The following is an 18,748-nucleotide window of genomic DNA, read 5'->3' on the forward strand; positions in this document are numbered from 1 at the left end:
TTTTTTGAGGAGGGGATTGAAGTAATCCATTCTCATGCAGCGTGATCTATACCTTGAATTCACGCCTGAAGAGCCCACAGATTTCCATTAGTAAAGTGTTCTTCTTAAGCCTCAAGAAGGTCATCATCTATAGTATGCTTGTTATCTTCAAGATCAATCAATGCATCCTGGGCAGGTGGCTCGCCCACTGTGAGATTGGAGAGACTCGTAATCAAACGCTCGCTGATTCTAGCTCTACCCTTGGACTCCAACTGCTTCTTCCAAGAGGCAACAATCTCCTGTAGCTTGGAGTCACTGACACCATACGTGCGGCCAAAGAAAGCGGCCTCAGTGAAGCGCTCGGTCTTCACCAAAAGGTCGAGACATTTTTCGACGTTTCCAGTCAACCACCAGGCTTGGAAGGCGATATTGTACTTACCCAAGGTCTCTGTGCTCTCAGCTAGACGGGCCAACTGCTTTTGATTATTGGATGACGAAAGCAAAAGCAACAATGATGAGTGGTCTTTAGCTAACCAGTAGCAGTCTTCCGCGAGCTTAATCTGCCATTTCAGCAAGGCCAAGTCACCCAACTTCTTCCACTTGATGACGTTTGCCGAAGCGGTCAGAGGATTTTGCTCCTGACTCTCAGCAAGCAATTCATATGCCTTGTTTAGATCACCAGTAGTTAAGGAGATCTGGAACTTGGAGTCGAAGTCCTGCGACAAAGAGAAAGACAACTTCATGTAGCCAAGCTTTTCGAAGAATCTTGAAAGCTGATTGAGTTCAGTCTTAGACAAGTCCTGTAGGTATTCAGAGTATTCACCTTCCAAATCTTCGGTGCCAATGGTAGAGACATCTGGGATATCCTCCTCAACAAAGCCTTTAGCATATTGCTCAAGATCACCACGCATGACTAATGTTTGCAACTCCAAAATTTTGGCGTTCAAGTACCACGAGATGACATTAAAAGCCTTGTCAATCAAGTAAAGCTTGCCATCAGCAGCTTTGTAGCCAATGACGTAGTACTTACGGTCAAAGTGACTCAAGTTGATGACCTCTCCGCCGACGAAGTAATTGAGTCTGTTGGTGCTTCCTGTGGTGTACACGAAAACATCGCCAATAAACTTACCAGACAAAATTGGTTCCGACGAGGGCAATGTATAAAGGACGTCAAATGCAGCTTCTGCTCCCTCAGCAGAGCTATAAGTACCATCGGTTAATGATTCATCGTAGACTGCACGGTCGAAGCTGAGGAAGTAAGTCTCATTTCCGTTCTTACCAGCACTAGTAGTACCAGCGCCGGTCTCTGTCGCAATGCTCGTAGTCAAGATGGCAACAATCTCGCCATTGTCAGACCACACAAGATCTTGAACATCATTTTGTGCGAGGTTGACTCTTCTCACCAATGCACCAGTCTCCCAATCGTAGAAGCACAAAAGCCCACTGGACTTAACACCTAACAAAGCACCAGGAATAATCTTGTCAGCTTCGTATACCAAGTCAACTGCAACATGTTCTTGAAAGTTCTTGAAGATCTTAATAGAAAGCTTGCTTTCTCTTATAGCGAATGAGGTAGCATTGGACATGTCATGAGAGTTCCAAGCAAAGTCCAAAGCCTTACCGAAAGCCTTGGATCTCCAAGCCAAAGCAGTGTAGACGAGATATTCACCATCACCACAAACAGCAGCATATCTTCCGTTGGGCGAATGTGCCAAAGTCTGTGGATATATTTCGACAGTGCCCAAGTCTTTTTGTTGGATAGGCAAGGTTTCACCATCCTTTATACCATCAGTGGATGTGGGTTTTATAACCGAAGAGTAAACCTCGGAGTTTTTAGCGTAGATCAATTTACCATTGTTGTCCATAGAGAACAAGGGCTCTTCGTTACCCATTTTGACAACGATATAACCGGAATCGCAACCGACGGCGATCAAGTTAGACTTTTGCAAGATGCCGACACACCAAACTCTCTCCAAGCCATAGTTGACAGACTTCTCCAACTTGAAAGTATTTGAGTTCCAAAATCTGACAGTGCCGTCCTCAGAACCGGAAACGATTAAAGGCAATTCAGGATGGAAGATGGCGAAGGAAACATTGGCCAAGTGACCTTCCAAAACGGCGACACAAGACTTTGTCTGGTAGTCCCAAACTTTGACGGTTTTGTCGTCAGAGGCTGTGATAAGGTATGGCTTGTCTGCCTGGGGGTAGTAGTCCACGTAGTTCACTCCCTTCTCGTCATGGGCGACCAACGTGAAGTTAGGGGTTGGCGAGCTCAAAGACCAAACTTTGACAGTTCTATCTAAACATGCCGATGCAAAAGTGTTGGGGTCTTTTGGATTGAAGTTTACGCTCATAATGTAGTGTTGATGGCCTTCATAAGTTTGTTCCAAACGCCAATTGTTCTCCCAGTTCCACAATTTAACGGTCAAGTCATCCGAAGATGTCAAGACATAAGGTAAGGACTGGTGGACAGCAATACTTCTGATATAATCTGGGTGAGCTTCGAACTGAGTGATCTTTTCACCAGTGTTATAGTTGTAAACACGCACATGGAAGTCATCGGAGCCCACAACAATCCAAGCCTTTCTTGCGATGAACTTACCAGCTCTCACTGGCAAGTCAGTGACTTGGATCAGCTTGATGAGCGTGTTGGTTGCGTAGGACCAAATTTCGATCTTACCATTGTACAATGTTGTAAGAATCCAGGGCTCGGTCGGGTGGAAATCAATGCCCTTCACTCTTTCCGAGCGAGTGGAGAACTGCTTGGTCACTTCCAACTTCATTGTCCTCGGGAGTAGGGGAAATCTGTTGGCGGTGAGATTGGTGAAAGTAGGTGTTTGGAATTTTGAACACGATCCACTATAACCTGCGCGCGCACGACCTTTGACAGGCTTGCAACATGCTTTGAGACAGATTGTCAGATTTTAGCCAAAATTAAAGTGTATTTATTATTTTATTTGCAATTGGTCGTGATGATAATGCTGGTTATATATATGCGATATATGCGATATATGCATTGAGTAGTCATCCAATGGTGACTGCGAATTATGGCAGGAGGCTTGTCTGGTGGTTGCGAAAACGCTAGAGGCTATCTCTAATATACTGCAAGAACCTTGCCCCGATCTTCTCTGTACTGATTTTCAAGCTCCACGACTTCATGAAGCTTATCCAGCCATTTTTCATGGAAAATGCGATTAGAAAACTTCTCTTCCATGAGCTCACTACCAGTAGTCCTCATGGAAGTTAACTGTTCCAGACTGATAGATTTTTCAATGTACAATCTATGGAGAACTTCATTCAACCTGGGAAATCTTGCTTCGGTTTTTTCATCATTCGCATATTGGGTGAAGATAAGATCTCCATCAACTTCCTCTCCATTGAAGTCTGGGTCGTCCGTGCTCTTGAAGAAAAAGCCAACGTCATTCCTCCATGTTGTAGAAGGAACCCAAGCAGGTGGGCTTGTAGCCAGCTTCTGAGAGCAAATGTCGAGGAGAGGCCCAGCGGAAGCGTGTACAATAGGAATGGCGCCAGAGCTCACATACTCAACAACGCCAATTCCGAAATGCTCGTTCCACATGGCATTGAGACCGAAGTTACATTTCTTCAATTGTTCCTTCACTTCATCGTAAGAGCAATCCACAATGAATTCAACATAATCGGTTAATTCGAGATCCTCAGTAAGAGCTTGAAGATTCTCAAGTGTACCGGAATCTTCAGGCGTTCTGCAAGATCCCAAAAAAACGATTTTTGGAATGTCCTTGATGGGAAGAGAAGCAGACCTTGCTGCTTGCAAAAACTTGCTGAACTCCTCAAGGACTAGAGAGTGGCGCTTCTCAGGCCTAAACTGTGCAATGTAGAGCAACTTCTCCTCTCTGGGTGTGGTGGTCAACTCTAGATTGATGAGAGACTCAGTTGAGCACGGAGGATAAAGCTTTTCGATGGTTCTCCCCAAGCCCTGATTGAGGCTCCAGATTTTTGACATATGGTTGAAAGTCCAGGAGCCATTCGTGAAGGTGACATTGACGCACGAGCCAAGGTAGACATAGAAGTAATAAAGAGCAGTCCAGTAGAAAAACTTGCCCAATGCTTTCAAATCACCAAGACTTGGCCGAAGAGATGTCAAGTCCGCGAGCGATCTGAACTTGAGCTTATTGAACATGTCCAGTTGGATGATTGGATAGTGCACATATGCCACAATCGGTATCTTGAGGATAATGCTGATAGGGAAGTAGCTACCAGGCAAACCCATTGTATCTATCCAAACATCAGGAGTCAATTCAAAGATTGCTTCAAGTGCTAGAAGAATTGAGCCTAATAGCTGGCCGATCATAGTGAAATGCTTCCAGGAGTCTGAGTCGATCCATTTGCTGAATTTACGCAAGTACACAAACACAATTCGCTTAGAATCCATGTCCTTGACATCAAACTTCAGCTGGGCTTTATGCAAAATCTCCTGGGGCAGAGCCTCCACATTCGTGGTGTAAACGACGACAATATTTTCACTGTTCTGCGATAAGGTAGCGTAGATAGCCTCCCACAAGACTTTTTCACCACCACCACCATTGTTAGCGTATGGATGGAAGAATCCATATAAGATGCTTCTGCGCAGATCACCACTCAGTCTATGCTTCATGGTAGCTAAGAAATCATCCTTGTTTTTGATATCCGAGGGCAGGAACAGGATCTTATTATCCTTGTAATTCGAATAATATTGTGGATCAAAGCTGGCCCCGACCAAGCGTTTCCTGAAACTTGAACGTTTTGCTCCTACCTTCAAGTAGACTGGCTTGGGGTGGTCGAGATGCTTCTTGATCTTATCCTGCCAATGGGTTGGAGGCACGAAAAAGAAGTGCGGCAAGGCGCCCTTGGCGGTCTGGAAGAGGAAGAAGACCGCAAAAACGAGAGCCACAATTAACAACATAGCTGATGAGGAACCAAAGATGTATCTGGTGGTGGAAATAGTGGGAGTGAGATCACGTGCGGCGGATATCGCCGAAGCAGAGTCAGACTGTGGATCAGGGTCGAGGAGGAAGATTGGGGGGAAAAAAAAAAAAAAAAAAAAAATGAAAAGGTCCTTGGGATTGACAATTGCAAACTGGTCAATTGAAACTTCAATTTGATTTTGAGAACACATTGTGGTGCAAGTGGGCGTACGACTTTATGTCTACATGATGGCACGATGCAACCTGGCTACAGATATACTTGGCCCTATTGTGTGAGACATTGACGGTGAGACCAAATCTTGCTGCCTGCTGTAATGCAATGCTTGTTTCAAAGACATCTGAGACAGGCTTCAAGACAGGCTTCGACTCCAGCTGGGGAAAAATTAAGCGGCTGCAAAAGGAAGCAGGAAATCGGAGTAGCCTGAAACCCCTGAGTGGAAACAAGACGCACTGCCTCGAGACTAGTCTGGGCCATTTCCGGAATGGTGCCGAGTAGACCTATTTTGGCTTTGACGCTCTACATCGCAGCAATAAGCGAGCTCCGGTGAAAGTCCACAATTGGCACCTTGACCAGCACCACCCTACTTTACGACAATCAAACAAGAACAATTGACCACTTAAGAAAAGTCTTGAATCTTGGACCCCTGCATTCATTTGTGGAACGATTTGTTCCCCAAAAAAAAAAACCCTCGGCTTGCGGGGCATTGTCAGAGCCCTTATCGCCCCTTCGAAGGTATAAGCGATACGCACCCACCCACCGCGTACCTTCCGCATGGGTAAAAAAAAGTGCCCTAAAGCCAGATGCGATCGGCGCTTCCACGCGTGTAATGTACCCTTCCGTGCCCCACGCTGCCAAAGAATAGCAAGCTGGAACTTCTCCAAAGAAGCCTGCCCGAATTGGCCGAACAATCCAGGCGCTTTGGTCCGGGTGGCTTTTTTTTTTTTTTTTCCCCCAATGGCTCTTGTAGGTAACTTTTCAGATTGGTGAAGATGCAATTGACCGGGAAGCATTGTGGTAATTGACGTGTTTCAGACGAAAAATAAAATCACCCTATTCGGGCTTCCGTTGACACAATTTTTTTTTTTTCTCGTCTTATTCTGTTTCAATTGTGCGGTTGCAAGTTGTGGGTGTCTCAGTTGCTGCGAGTAATTACGGCACATTTTACTCTTTTTTCTCGCCCTATTCGTCCTTCCACGCGTACCCATCCCTTTTCAGTTTAGCCCTCCTACTCATCCCAGCTTTTGCTGTCTTAGCTTGCGGTTTCCCCTGCCTTTTAACCAAACCCGCTGCCGTTAGCGTCTGGTCTTTTTCCATCACTCCTGATCTTTTTTTTACCACTTGGTTGGCATGAACACTCTTAAACAATCGAACGCCGCCAACTCACCCGAAGACATGTCCACGAAAACATCAACGCCTCTGCGTTCCAAACCCCAACTCAAGAAAGATGACTTGGAGAAGATAGCCAAGGAGCTCAAGCTGAAGCTTTCCAAGGCTTCCGTCACTGCTAAGCAGCTGATGTCCTCCACGGCAGCCAAGACCCAGCTGCCTGACAGCCCTGTGTCACAGACGTCCTTGCCAAAACTGAGCCCCTTGAAGAACTATTACATGTGGAAGCGCCAGATGGCATCCGGCCGTTCCCCCAACGTGACATCCTCGCCCAGCTTGGTGTCCCCTGATGGAAAACTGCCCACGCTGACTAAACCGTCTGTCTTTTTGGCTAGCTCTCCGACGAAGTCCCGCAAGGCTTCTACAAGCTCTTTTGCTGAGGATGAACCCAACGACTCGCCTATCAAGAGACGCAGAGCTACCAGTGGGGCCGCTATCAAAAGTCCCGCTCCTCATATGGTTCTCAAGGAACTTAACGGACCCGCTACTCCTCCAGGCGCTCTGGGCAAGAACTTGAATCCATCGCCTGTGCTTACATCGAACCCTCAGAAGGGTAACACGCAGACGACTCCCACTTTGGCGAAGAAGCAGCTTTCTGCCAACCTGGCACAGTCTGCCCTACTCAAGACCCCAACTCAGTCTAGAAGAGCTTCAGTTTACAATGATGACGAAGGTGCCGACCTTCTCATGTACTTGGCCACGTCTCCTTCGCCAGCTAAACCAGCTTATGCGAATACACCTAGGGCGTCTACCGCGCCTAACGGCTCTGCGAACCACAACTTCCTAATGGCGAAGCCCCTGCTGAGCGGTGCTCTGTTCATCTCGCCACAACCACCTCTCACACCAAAGAGAACGCTTCATTCCACTGCGAAGACACCTCAGAATAGATTAACTCCTTCCTTGGGACTCCTGGGAGGCGTCGGCGTACCGGGCAGCGCGCTACCCTCGGCAGGTTTGGCCCTTACTCCGGCAGGTTTCAATATGGGCGATTATGTCAATTTTTTCACACCTTCTCCCGGTGGTGCTCAATCAGGACATGCTCACCAGCTGGCCAACCGTAACTTGCTTCGAACGCCCGACTTTGTCGGTCTCATGCTGCAAAAGACCCGTGTTGATGGTAAAATGATCAATTTCGACAAGGTTGGCTTGTTTGGCTCGCAGCTGAACCCCGAATCTTCCAAGGAGTAGGCTGGCACTACCCGGAATCACTCATACGCGGCGTGCCGCTGTCTCTCGTTATTTTCTCGCTAGTGGGCCTGCGGCCTTCCTCTTTCGCTCAAACGTTTGCAATTACTGAATATAGCTAATAATTTTCCTCTTTTAAATGGCTGCAAAACGGTAGAAATCTCCAATGGTGGTAGCGGCACGTGACTCCACCACCACCACGATGACCCTCAGAAAATCGGCTCGAGACTCCGAAAGCGAATTCCATAAAATGTCAGCAGATCAGGAGTCTCAGACAGCTCTGCTGGTCACGGAAAAAGTTGCTGATTTGAACATCGCTGAGGCCTCTCCTGCCCTGAAGCAGGTGAAGATGAGGCAGGTGAAGAAGGCAAGAAGAAGAAGAAGAACAAGAAAAAGAAGAAGAAGCTCACGAACATTGCTTCTTCTTACCCCGATGGCGTTTATCCTGAAGGTGAGTGGATGGAGTACCCATTGGAGGTCAACAGCTACAGAACCACCGATGAGGAGAAGAGATACTTGGACAGACAACAGAACAATAACTGGCAAGACTTCAGAAAAGGTGCCGAGATCCACAGAAGAGTTAGAGCCAAGGCCCAGCAGAACATCAAGCCTGGTATGTCTATGCTTGAAATTGCCGACTTAATTGAGAACTCAGTTAGACAATACGTCGGCAATGACCACCCCAAGAGCCAGGGTATTGGTTTCCCAACCGGTTTGTCTCTCAACCATGTCGCTGCGCATTACACCCCAAATCTGAACGACAAGGTCGTATTGAAATACGAGGATGTCATGAAGGTGGATATTGGTGTCCACGTGAACGGCCACATCGTTGACTCTGCATTTACATTGACCTTCGACGAGAAGTATGATCCACTTTTGGAGGCTGTTAAGGCTGCCACGAACACTGGTGTCAAGGAAGCTGGTATTGATGTCAGATTGAACGACATTGGTGCTGCTGTCGAGGAGGTGATGGAGAGTTATGAATTGGAGCTTAATGGAAAAACATACCCTATTAAGTGCATCAGAAACTTGAACGGCCACAACATCGGTCAGTACACTATCCACTCCGGTAAGACTGTGCCAATTGTTGCTAACGGTGATATGACAAAGATGGAAGAGGGCGAGACCTTCGCCATTGAGACTTTCGGTTCCACCGGTAAGGGTTACGTCATTGGCCAAGGTGAGTGCTCTCACTATGCATTGAACCAGGGAATCGATGCCAAAGCCCCCACGGAAAAAGCCAGGCAGCTTGTGGACACGATTAAGGATACCTTTGGAACTCTTCCTTGGTGTCGTAGATACTTGGAGAGAACTGGTGAGGATAAGTACCTTTTGGCACTTAACCAATTGGTTCGTGCCGGCATTGTTGAGGACTACCCTCCTTTGGTAGACACACTGGGTTGCTACACCGCACAGTTTGAGCACACGATCTTGCTCCATCCACACAAGAAAGAGGTGGTTTCGAGAGGCGACGATTACTAGAGGTTGAGGGGATTAGTTACATAGACGTACATTTTACTAGTCGAATGAGAGTCTCAAGTATTGAAAGGAAGTCAATTTTGAAAATCCCAAGTGTAGCTACCTGAAGCCAAGAACACGGTCTGGCATTCTTTCACCATGCCTGATTCGTCGATAGAATTCCTTGTGAGGGGTTGACGGGTAAAGTTTGAAACCCTATGCAATCATGGACCAATGAGCGTATTTCGTACCGTGAAAAACTATGGAGGGGAATTCTGTAGATAGAAAAAGCCCGTCTCATGATTGAATCGTCAAGTACGTCTGACCGTAAAGGACCTGGCATTCTTGACATGCCAATCTCCTATCTCCAAAATAACCGGCTCAAACTATATTATGGAATACCATCAAAAATTTTGAGTTTCATGAAACAATTATCACTATCGTCGCTTTTTAGATGTTCCTAGTCGTGTGAAGCTAAGCGACTGGCGCATTCACTTGCAGACGCCAATGCATAGCACTGCGGCGAAGCAAGAAGCAATATGACCAGCTTCTAAGGAAAGCCTGGTACACACGTGCTCAAGCGCTTTACAATAAGAGATTCTGAAACTTTTTGGCAATTTAGATTTGAAGCGTCCTCATTCGCTCGTTCGCTATCATAACAATATGCTTCCGATCTGCCGTCAATTGAAACAAGACCGCCATTGAACGAGGCCAATTCATCAATTCTACTTCAAAACGACACATAAGGATCTATTTCATAGCTTTCTCAATTCTACCACTCTTCAAACCTCTCTCATGTAGTTGGTGTACAAAACTTGAGGTGCCCGACAATCGTGGCTCAGGCTTCATGTGACAGCGTGAGGTTGCTCGGTCACATCCACGGCTGTCCAACGGCTCGTCTTGTAAGTATAAATAAAGAGAAAGATTTAATTCATTCAATCGAATTTTCCTACAATACCCCTCAACCGTTCCTGCGCTAACGTCTCTTGCTTGTCACTGCACTGCAAGGTGTCCTGCTTGGTTTTGCTACTATCAGGAATTTTCGCTCACTCTCCTTTTTTTCTCCCGCTGGTATTTTTTTCCTCCAACTACTTCACAACAATCTGCCAACATGGAGGTCTCCCCCAATGTTTTGACTTACAAAGGTATGTTTAACCAGGTTTGCTAGAGCAGTCACGCTCTCGGCTTCCACCCTGTTGTCACTAAGTTTGGACGCCACGCATTTGATTCGCCTATGTGTCAACATCTACCGGAAGCCACATTGGATGCTTCCACGAATACGAGATAATCGTTCAATGAACCCACTTGTTCAATTGCTTGGTATTCAATTCTCGTTGTTCCCGATGCCGACCCCAGGCCCGTTTGTGGTCAAACAAGTTGCCAACACGACGCTCATAACATCAAATACTAACCCCCAGGTAACTTCACAGAGCCTTCCACGGAGTACTTGCACTTGACAAATTCGTCGTCTCAGCCCTTGGCTTTCAAGGTGAAGACCACGGCTCCCAAGTTGTACTGTGTCAGACCTAACGCCAGCATCATTGGCCCCAACGAATCTATCAAAATCTCCCTCATCTTGCAAGGCTTCACTCAGCCATTGCCTAAAGACTACAAATGTAAGGACAAGTTCTTGATTGTGTCTTTGCCTTGCCCTGACTTGGCCGACCCAGCCAAGGTCAGCGAGCAGTGGAGCGCCTTGGAGAGCAAGTACGCGGACCAGTTGCTACAAAAGAAATTGAGGGTCAACTTCGTCATTGACGACGACGAGACCAACGAATCACAAGCCAACGAGACCACTTTCGCCAACGCCACCTCTTCGGCTGGTTTCGGTGGCGCCGGCGCGGCTGCTGCCTCTGGCTTCTCCCTGAATGCCAACGACACCGCCAATAGAACTATCGACGGCAACGGTGCAGCTGCTGCTGACACCACCAAGGAGGCTTTCCCATCTGTTGGTGGCGGTGCTGCTGCTGCCGACGATGCACAGCAGAAGGAGTTGGAGGCCTCAAACCAGAAGATTAACAACTTGTCCGACAAGTTGGACTCCAACGAAAAGTCTGCCGCTGGAACTGGCACTCTGACTGGCACTGCTACTGAGGACACTGTCAGCGGTGTTTCTCTTCCATTTGCTGCTGTCTTGGTTCTTATCGCTGTGTTATTGGGCTGGTACATCTTATAAGCGCCGATAAAGAAACAAAAACGGCCAGTTTAGCGGATACCGGCTGTCCAAGGAGAGAACAGTGTTCGTGGCCCACCCTCGTATACCAAGAATTGCTCTATCTCGCCGGTGGCGATGTATTATTTACCAATCGATAGTTTGTTTGACTGAATCTGTAGCATCAAGTCTAGCATCATTACCTCCGCTCTGTGCCATAGAACTTCGGTACCGCGCTCGAAAGCAAAGCAACTGAGACAAGGTATTTAGATCTCAAAAAGTCAAACATGGGCCGTGCCACGATCAAATCGGGCTCCATAAATCTCCTTAATACCATTATTGGTGCGGGCATCTTGGCCATGCCTTATGGCCTCAGAGCTAATGGTATAATCTTCGGGTCCTTTCTTATCGCATGGTCTTCGTTGACATCTGCCTTTGGTCTATATCTTCAGAACAAGGTTGCAAAGTATACTCAGCAACAAAATGCTGTCTCTTACTTCAGTTTATGCCAGTTGACGTATCCCCAGCTTTCTGTTGTTTTTGACGGTGCCATTGCCATCAAGTGTTTTGGTGTGGGTGTCTCCTACCTTGTGATTATCGGCGACTTGATGCCGAAAATAATGGAACTGCTTAAAGTTGACGAAGACTCCTGGTGGATGGAGCGGAACCTTTGGATTACGCTTTTTATGGTGCTCATGGTGGCACCGCTCTCTTACCTCAAGAAACTTGATTCGTTGAAGTACACATCTTTGATCGCTCTCTTTTCGGTGGTGTACTTGATGTGCCTAGTCATCGAACACTACATTGTCGACGACCTACCTAACAGGGTTATTGATGTTGTGGGGCCAAAGCTGTTGCGTCTGACACTTTCATCATTTCCTATCTTTGTCTTCGCATACACCTGCCACCAGAACATGTTTGCCATAATTAATGAATTAGAGCCCTCTGAAATATCTGGCTCACAGACAAGGCAAGGCAATATGGTCATCCGTAATGCCATTTCCGTGGCATGCGCCTCTTACTTGCTTGTGGGAATTATCGGGTATTTGACCTTCGGAAACAAAGTTGACGCCAATATCATCACCATGTACCCTAAAGACTCAATTCCTTCGCTTATAGGAAGACTTTGCATTGTGGTGATGGTGAGTTTATCATTCCCCTTCAATGCCACCCATGTCGTGGTTCTGTCAACCATATTAGATACTTCATCAAGAATGGCGTCCTCTCGCATAAGTTGCGCAACAGTCAAGTCACCAATGATGGCTATGCGCCTCTACAGTCAGACGGTGAATCGATGATGGACGAAACCTTCGTGTCCACTACTCCTATGGAAGGTGCCCAAGACACCGACGGTCACGACCCCATTATTGTCAAGCTCACGACTAGACAATTTTATGTCATCACAACAGGTATTGTTGTGCTAGCGTACCTAGTGGCCATCTCTGTCAAGTCTTTGGCTCGTGTCCTTGCGTTCGTTGGATCCACTGGCTCCACCTCCATTTCGTTCATCTTGCCGGGGTTATTTGGCTATATGTTGATTAAACCACTCAATGGAGCCACAAGTTTGACCATGTTAGAAAAGTTTTGCAAGTACGGCGGGTTCGCCTTGAGTGTGTGGGGTGTCATTGTCATGGTGGTGTGCCTTTTTGTCACCATCTTCCTTGGAAGCACCCATTAATTATGTCATGTCTATCATTTGTCCATCATTTCGAGTCATTATATTTACAAGTATATTTAAATAATTAAAGGATCAAATCCTTCTTGTCCCAGCCTTCTGGGTGTTTGGAGTTCAACCCTTTCTCTGGCTGTGGTTGGTCGACACCTTCGATCTTCACAACGTAAGGGTTCCTGTCAGTCTTCTGATCAATGCTGGCGAGGGTGTGATTCACCTCTCTATGCTTAGACTCGTCAGCTCTGACTCTCTCCACCAAGTCCAAGAAGGTTGACTCGTTGTTGAGCTCTGTCCAGTACTGTTGAGCCACCTCGGGAACTTTAACACCATCAAGTTTAGGCAACTTTCCAGCCTTCAAGTCATTGATGAGATGGGTGTAGGTACTGACAGCCTCTTCCTCTAAATAGCCCACGAAACGATGGCAGTAGCGAGGATAAAGCAAGTACATGAAGAAGAACATGTTGCAGAAGACACCTTGGCCCATGTAGATAAAGAAACGAGTGAACCACGAAGGTTTACCAATCTTAATAAATGTGAGAAGGTGCATTCTTTCGTTGTAAGCTTCGTCAAGCAATGTTTCAATCCAAGCCTTGTCTCTCTTAAGTAAACGCAATGAGTGGAGGTGACGAATAAAGGCTGCTGTCATGCCAGGGACGCCTGCAACCGATTCTAAGAATATAATTCTTGTGAGCCACTTGTTTTCATTCATCTCCCACCTCGTACCCTCAAAGCGATTAGTAATTTCTTCCGGAGTCTTGGGGTGTTTGTAGCCGGTTGCAAAATCGAAGATCGAGCGCACCAGATTGATAGCGCTGTGAGCAACACGATCCATTGTATTTTGAGGTGCACGATGGACAGGTTTCACACTCTCGACCTCTTCTTTTGTCCACTCTGGATGAGGGAACATAGGGTGAGAGATGAACTTTTTGTCGTCGTGTTTGCGTTGGTCGTCATTATCGAGAAGCTCCGTTCTGATCTTCAAGGACCTGGCAGGGCGGAGCGCCACGGTACCCATACCAGAAAGAGCGAGTTTTGTAATTGTTGGTTTATAAATTGAAAGCATGATGAGGAATTGAGAGGTGGGAGAAAGCTTATTATATACCCCTGGAGTGAGCTAATTTGCAGCCAAGGGAGATTCACGGAGAGACCTGCATTACAACGGTACAAGTGCGGCTGACCTCCCGTGAAAGCGGCCGAAACGCTGAATCTGGGGTATAAAGGGAGGTATTTCGGAAACTTCCAAAAACGGACCCGGATATCTCCTATAAACGTGCTCATAATTTTGAAAAAGGGAGTTTAACAGTGGTAGGATAATTGACCCAGTAGTGAAAATGGGCAAATACGGGAGAGCATATTATGCACAAGAACGAGCTTGCGTCTATTGGTCAGCGGGTTAACGAGTGAGTGGGCTTATAATAGAAAGAAATATTTCAATGTTTATTTCTCTGCTAGGCTCATAGGAGGCTAGTATTGAATCCTAGAGGTAGCCTTCACCATTCCATCGAATAGGTAGATCAAAATTACAAAAGTGAAGCTCAAAGATGAGCAAAGATAGAAAGGGTCTGTTATGGAATCCGTGCTGGAGGTAGAAGTCCGGTCATTGCTACGGCTGGTTACGGGATCATAGAAGAGAGCATTTATCGCGAGTAGGGAGGAAGGATTTACTGGAGGTCATGCTCGCGCACAAAATAGTACAAAGCGGTTAGGGTGAATGCGGGTGAGCGGGACGGACCACAGAATACTGATTAAATCGAACTTTAATTAGTCAGAAATGAGGGTCGCCTCAACTGACCAAATAATTTCCAACCCGAGTGGTTGCCTCTTGTGGATCTAGGGTGCTCATGCTTTTTATTTTGCATCATGTCAGATCCACTTTACGGGGATATTGCTTCCGCTATGGTTCATTCCCGCCGAACATCGATTGTTCTCTCTACATTCTTCCTTTAACTCTGTAGTGGACATTTTGTGTTGTCGCCTAAATTTTGGAATCGGTGCGTAGAAGTGGCTGCAAATTGGATTCTCGACACTTCTGTGCGGAACAAGCCAAGAACACCTTGAATCCACCTCACTGCCGCTTCATCGAAATAAAAAGAGAGAGAGAGCGAGAGCGAGAGAAGATAATTTTCATGTTGACAACAATTCCGCATAATTCGCTTCCACATTAGCCGATTCCTCGTGTAAACTCACACTGAGGGGACGCCGCCTTCTATGCTCGAAGGCCCGCCAGGTTCTCTACATACCGTCAGCGCCCACCTGCCACAAAAGGAAAATTTAGCCACCAAACGAAGCTTAGATTTAGCCTAGTGTGGCCGCACAGAATGCTCACACAGAGAGATGCAGCGCAAGGTTGCAACCAAACGTGCCCAACTACCGCTTTGAAACTGCCCTTTTCCATTCCCAGGCATTGCGCCGTTTTTATTCAAAAATCCTCCCGACCCTGAATTTTTGCCTATTGTACACACGTCACCGTGTCTTTTTCAGGCATTGTCCTGACTGGCCTGCGACAGTGCCGAAACGATCGCTTTTAGACTCTCGAGGTAAACATAGCGGAAGCCTAAGCGTGTTTTTTTCACTTTTTGTTTAGTCTAGCAGATCTGCCTTTCTACAAAGCTAGATCTTGTGAGCCTTACATTAACTACCACAAAAAAAAAAAAAAAAAAAACAAATGCCCATTCTTCAACAATGGGAGCCTTTTCAAATGTAGGTAGAAATAGCACCTGAATCAGCCCCCATTGGTATGCTTTGTCCGCGACCGCGGGCACTTCTAGACCTTGGGAGCGGCTCCTGCACTGGCGGATCGCGCCATGATCCGTATTTACTGGAACACTATTGTGAATTTTCGATACATTTTTTCCTCACGGAGGTCCTGGAACCCTTGTTTTGCCCAACCCTTCCGGTGATTTCTTGAAATACTCAAGTCGAGAGAACCTGACTCACGTCCATCGTTTTGATACCCCTCAACATCTTGAATATCCCCGTGCCCCTTTGTATCACCATCCCCTGATCCAATGGGCTTCAAGATCTCGAACTTCATCGGTGATCCCTTTGCTATTGCCACCGTCAGCTTTGGTGTCATAGCATGGATCGTGGCCATAGCAGGCGCCGCTGCTTCCACGCAAAGCTCGTTCCCCAGATTTACCTGGTGGGGGCTCGTATATCAGATCGTGTTGGTGATAATGATCTTCGTGCTTTATGTTTACAACACCATCGAGTTATATAAGTTCACCCTCGTGGGATTTTTATCTGTGGCGTTCTTGTACACCACCAACTCGACCAACAACTTGATCTACAACTCCAACTCGTCCGGTAACTTGTGTTGTGCGGCCGGATGCATCTTGTTGTCAATGCTCAACATCTTGTGGATCTTGTACTTTGGAGGCCACCCCGAATCGCCAACCAACCAGTTCATCGACTCCTTCTCCGTGAGAAACAACGGCTTCCACGGCTCGCTTCCCGCTGGCGAGTACAAGGAGGAGGAGTTCGCTGTTCCTCGCAGCGCATCAAACAACTACCAAAACAACGACGACAGGCACTCGCAGAACACCAACACGAAATCAGCATACATGCTGTCGCTGCAGTTGAACGGTCTTGAAAACTTTTCCAACCTGAACGTTCACGGCACGAATGCACCCGCGTCAGTGAGAAACTCCACGAGGAACACTGTCTACAACCAGCTGGACGCCAATGCCTTCGGCATGCCTGCTGGGGTATTCCGCTACAAGGCGCAAGCATTATACAGCTACGACGCCAATCCTGAGGACATCAATGAGATCTCGTTCGTGAAGGACGAAATCTTGGAGGTTGATGACATTGACGGCAAGTGGTGGCAGGCCAGAAGGTCGAACGGCCAGGTGGGTATCTGTCCTTCGAACTACGTCAAGCTCCTAGACTAAGAGCACATGTACGAATAGGGAAACACGCGGCAGCAGGCAGCTGCGGCAGAGGTAATGATAATTGTGGTGTCGGTATATATGGCAAAGTTTGACACCAGAGAAGAGAATATTCGCTGCGTAGACGCAGCATGGGGAGTGTGGCTGCGGGCCAGATCCGCTTGCGCAAGTGAAGCAACGTGGCCGTCCATCGAACCCATGTTGCTGTAGGGTGGCCTAGTAGCAAAAGAGGGCTGATGCTGTGCAGAGCTGAATGAGGGGTGGTGACTGTGGGTCTCGCCGCACGAGCAACAAGATTGCCCAGGCCACAGCGAATGAAGGCCGTCAACCACAGCGTTGCTCGGCTGCAAACCTGGCATACGTGTGATGACGCAAGGCTGCTTTCGACACGGGGGTCGAACTGATTTCTTGCCGGAGAATAGACTTGACAACAAAATTCGACAATTGGGCTTATTCGACGAAGCGTCATCTGACAATGCCGAACTGCGGATCAATTGACAAGTGTGTCAAATGGAGAAGAAAAGAATGGCACTGGCGGTCATGAGAGCAATGCTTCGAGCCGGTGGCATTGTGCATTCTCGCAGCAAGGGGCAGACCGCAACTTTGGGTGCAAAAAAATACCCTTGCGGTGGCTCGAATATAAGTAGCCCCAAGGCACGCTCTGCTGAAAAAGCCAACTATTTAATTTAAAATGGGTTTGACTGACAAGATCTCTTCTAAGATCAGCGGAAACAAGGATATCGAGAACATCCAGAACGCCGACAAGGCTGGTGGTAAGGCCATTGGCAAGGACAACATCTCTGGTGAGTTGAAGAACCTTGACAAGGACCAGGCTGCCAAGTACGCCAACGACGCCGACAAGGCTGGTGGCCAGTACATCGGCAGAGAGAACTTGTCCGGTACTGAGGGCGGTATTGGCAGCAAGCTCTCTGGTCAGGGTGCTTCTGGTGCTTCTGGTTCTACTGGCTCTGGTGCTACTGGCTCTGAATCTGGTACTGGTGCTGGTGCCGCTGGTGCTGGCGCTGCCGGTGCTGGAGCTGCTGGCGCAGGTGGTGCTGCTTACGGTGCCTCTGGATCTGGCTCTGGTGCTCCATCCTCTTCTGGCTACGGTCAGTCTGGTGCCCAGTCCTCTTCTGGTTACGGCCAGTCCTCCTCTGGTTACGGCCAGTCTGGCAGCCAGTCTGGATACGGCTCTTCTAACGCCCAGGGTGGTTCTTACGAGAGCGGTTCTGGCTCCAACTCTGGCAGAGGCTACGAGTCCCACGAGCCTACTGGCAGCCTGTCTGCTTACGGCTCCTCTGGTCAAACTGGCCTGGGTTCTACCAGCCAGGGCCAGTACGGCAAGGACGCTCTTTCTTCTGGTAAGGATGCCTCCAACGCCTACTCTTCTGGCGACAAGGCCGGAATTGCCACCGGTGGTGCTGGTGTCGCCGCTGCTGGTGCAGGTGCTGCTGGATACGGTGCTTCTCAGCTGGGCTCTGGTTCTGGTTCTGGCTCGCAAGGCAAATCTGCCTATGAGTCTGGCTCTGGTCCAAGAACCCACGGTTCCGACGCTTACGGCTCTGGCCGCTCTTCCCACGGCTACGACACTGCTTCTGGCGCCAAGACCTCTGGTGCTCCAGGCGGTGTTTCTGAGGGCTCTGCCACCACTTCTAGATACGATACTGAGGGTGGTGCCGACAAGTACGGTGCTACTGGTTCCCGTGGCCACGGTGCTACTGACGCCAATGCTACTGGCTCTGGCTTGGGTGGCTCCATTGGCGGTGCCGGTGCCGGTGCCGGTGGTGCTGCTGGTGCTGCTGGCGGCTACGCTGCTGGTTCCCACGGCTCCTCTTCTCACGGTGCTTCCACTGGTGCCTCTGGCTCTCAGGGTGCCTACGGTTCCTCCGGTGCTACTGGCTCCTCTGGTACTGGCTCTGGCTTCTCCACTGGTGACTCCTCCTTGGACTCCAAGATCTCCAAATTGGACCCTAAGGTTCAGGAGAAGGCCAAGGATGCTTTCCAGAAGGGCTACGACGACGCTGTCAAGTCTATTAACAGATCTTAAGGGTCAACACTGTATTAGTTTATATTGAATGCCAT

At 48.0% G+C, this 18,748-nt stretch overlaps 9 protein-coding genes across 9 annotated transcripts; 6 read left to right on the plus strand and 3 right to left on the minus strand. All coding sequences in view use genetic code 12, as the record gives it.

Annotated features, from left to right (window-relative positions):
* Window positions 1-104: 104 nt before the first annotated feature.
* Window positions 105-2,762, minus strand: SEC27 (coatomer subunit beta'; the record flags this gene model as incomplete). The annotated part of the gene is made up of 1 exon (XM_025478940.1): window positions 105-2,762. One exon carries the CDS (start codon window positions 2,760-2,762, stop codon window positions 105-107), a length of 2,658 nt encoding a protein of 885 aa, XP_025338413.1.
* Window positions 2,763-3,073: 311 nt separating this feature from the next.
* ALG11 (alpha-1,2-mannosyltransferase) lies at window positions 3,074-4,900 on the minus strand (the record flags this gene model as incomplete). The annotated part of the gene is made up of 1 exon (XM_025478941.1): window positions 3,074-4,900. The coding sequence occupies one exon, from the start codon at window positions 4,898-4,900 to the stop codon at window positions 3,074-3,076; it is 1,827 nt and encodes a 608-aa protein (XP_025338414.1).
* A 1,370-nt stretch (window positions 4,901-6,270) lies between these two features.
* On the plus strand, window positions 6,271-7,497 carry CXQ87_000361 (uncharacterized protein; the record flags this gene model as incomplete). The annotated part of the gene is made up of 1 exon (XM_025478942.1): window positions 6,271-7,497. One exon carries the CDS (start codon window positions 6,271-6,273, stop codon window positions 7,495-7,497), a length of 1,227 nt encoding a protein of 408 aa, XP_025338415.1.
* Window positions 7,498-7,744: 247 nt separating this feature from the next.
* CXQ87_000362 (methionine aminopeptidase) lies at window positions 7,745-8,976 on the plus strand (the record flags this gene model as incomplete). The annotated part of the gene is made up of 2 exons (XM_025478943.1): window positions 7,745-7,837; window positions 7,867-8,976. The coding sequence occupies 2 exons, from the start codon at window positions 7,745-7,747 to the stop codon at window positions 8,974-8,976; spliced, it is 1,203 nt and encodes a 400-aa protein (XP_025338416.1).
* A 1,087-nt stretch (window positions 8,977-10,063) lies between these two features.
* CXQ87_000363 (phosphatidylinositol-binding protein) lies at window positions 10,064-11,128 on the plus strand (the record flags this gene model as incomplete). Its single annotated transcript, XM_025478944.1, has 2 exons — window positions 10,064-10,097; window positions 10,371-11,128. 2 exons carry the CDS (start codon window positions 10,064-10,066, stop codon window positions 11,126-11,128), a joined length of 792 nt encoding a protein of 263 aa, XP_025338417.1.
* Window positions 11,129-11,391: 263 nt separating this feature from the next.
* On the plus strand, window positions 11,392-12,782 carry CXQ87_000364 (aspartate/glutamate transporter; the record flags this gene model as incomplete). Its single annotated transcript, XM_025478945.1, has 2 exons — window positions 11,392-12,285; window positions 12,318-12,782. 2 exons carry the CDS (start codon window positions 11,392-11,394, stop codon window positions 12,780-12,782), a joined length of 1,359 nt encoding a protein of 452 aa, XP_025338418.1.
* A 64-nt stretch (window positions 12,783-12,846) lies between these two features.
* On the minus strand, window positions 12,847-13,839 carry CXQ87_000365 (alternative oxidase; the record flags this gene model as incomplete). The annotated part of the gene is made up of 1 exon (XM_025478946.1): window positions 12,847-13,839. The coding sequence occupies one exon, from the start codon at window positions 13,837-13,839 to the stop codon at window positions 12,847-12,849; it is 993 nt and encodes a 330-aa protein (XP_025338419.1).
* Window positions 13,840-15,784: 1,945 nt separating this feature from the next.
* Window positions 15,785-16,669, plus strand: SSU81 (osmosensor; the record flags this gene model as incomplete). The annotated part of the gene is made up of 1 exon (XM_025478947.1): window positions 15,785-16,669. The coding sequence occupies one exon, from the start codon at window positions 15,785-15,787 to the stop codon at window positions 16,667-16,669; it is 885 nt and encodes a 294-aa protein (XP_025338420.1).
* Window positions 16,670-17,357: 688 nt separating this feature from the next.
* Window positions 17,358-18,713, plus strand: ASR1 (Asr1p; the record flags this gene model as incomplete). Its single annotated transcript, XM_025478948.1, has 1 exon — window positions 17,358-18,713. The coding sequence occupies one exon, from the start codon at window positions 17,358-17,360 to the stop codon at window positions 18,711-18,713; it is 1,356 nt and encodes a 451-aa protein (XP_025338421.1).
* Between the last annotated feature and the right edge of the window lie 35 nt (window positions 18,714-18,748).

The sequence above is a fragment of the Candidozyma duobushaemuli genome (assembly GCF_002926085.2).
Source record: "Candidozyma duobushaemuli strain B09383 chromosome Unknown A_B09383, whole genome shotgun sequence".
Classification (NCBI taxonomy): Eukaryota; Fungi; Ascomycota; class Pichiomycetes; order Serinales; family Metschnikowiaceae; genus Candidozyma; species Candidozyma duobushaemuli.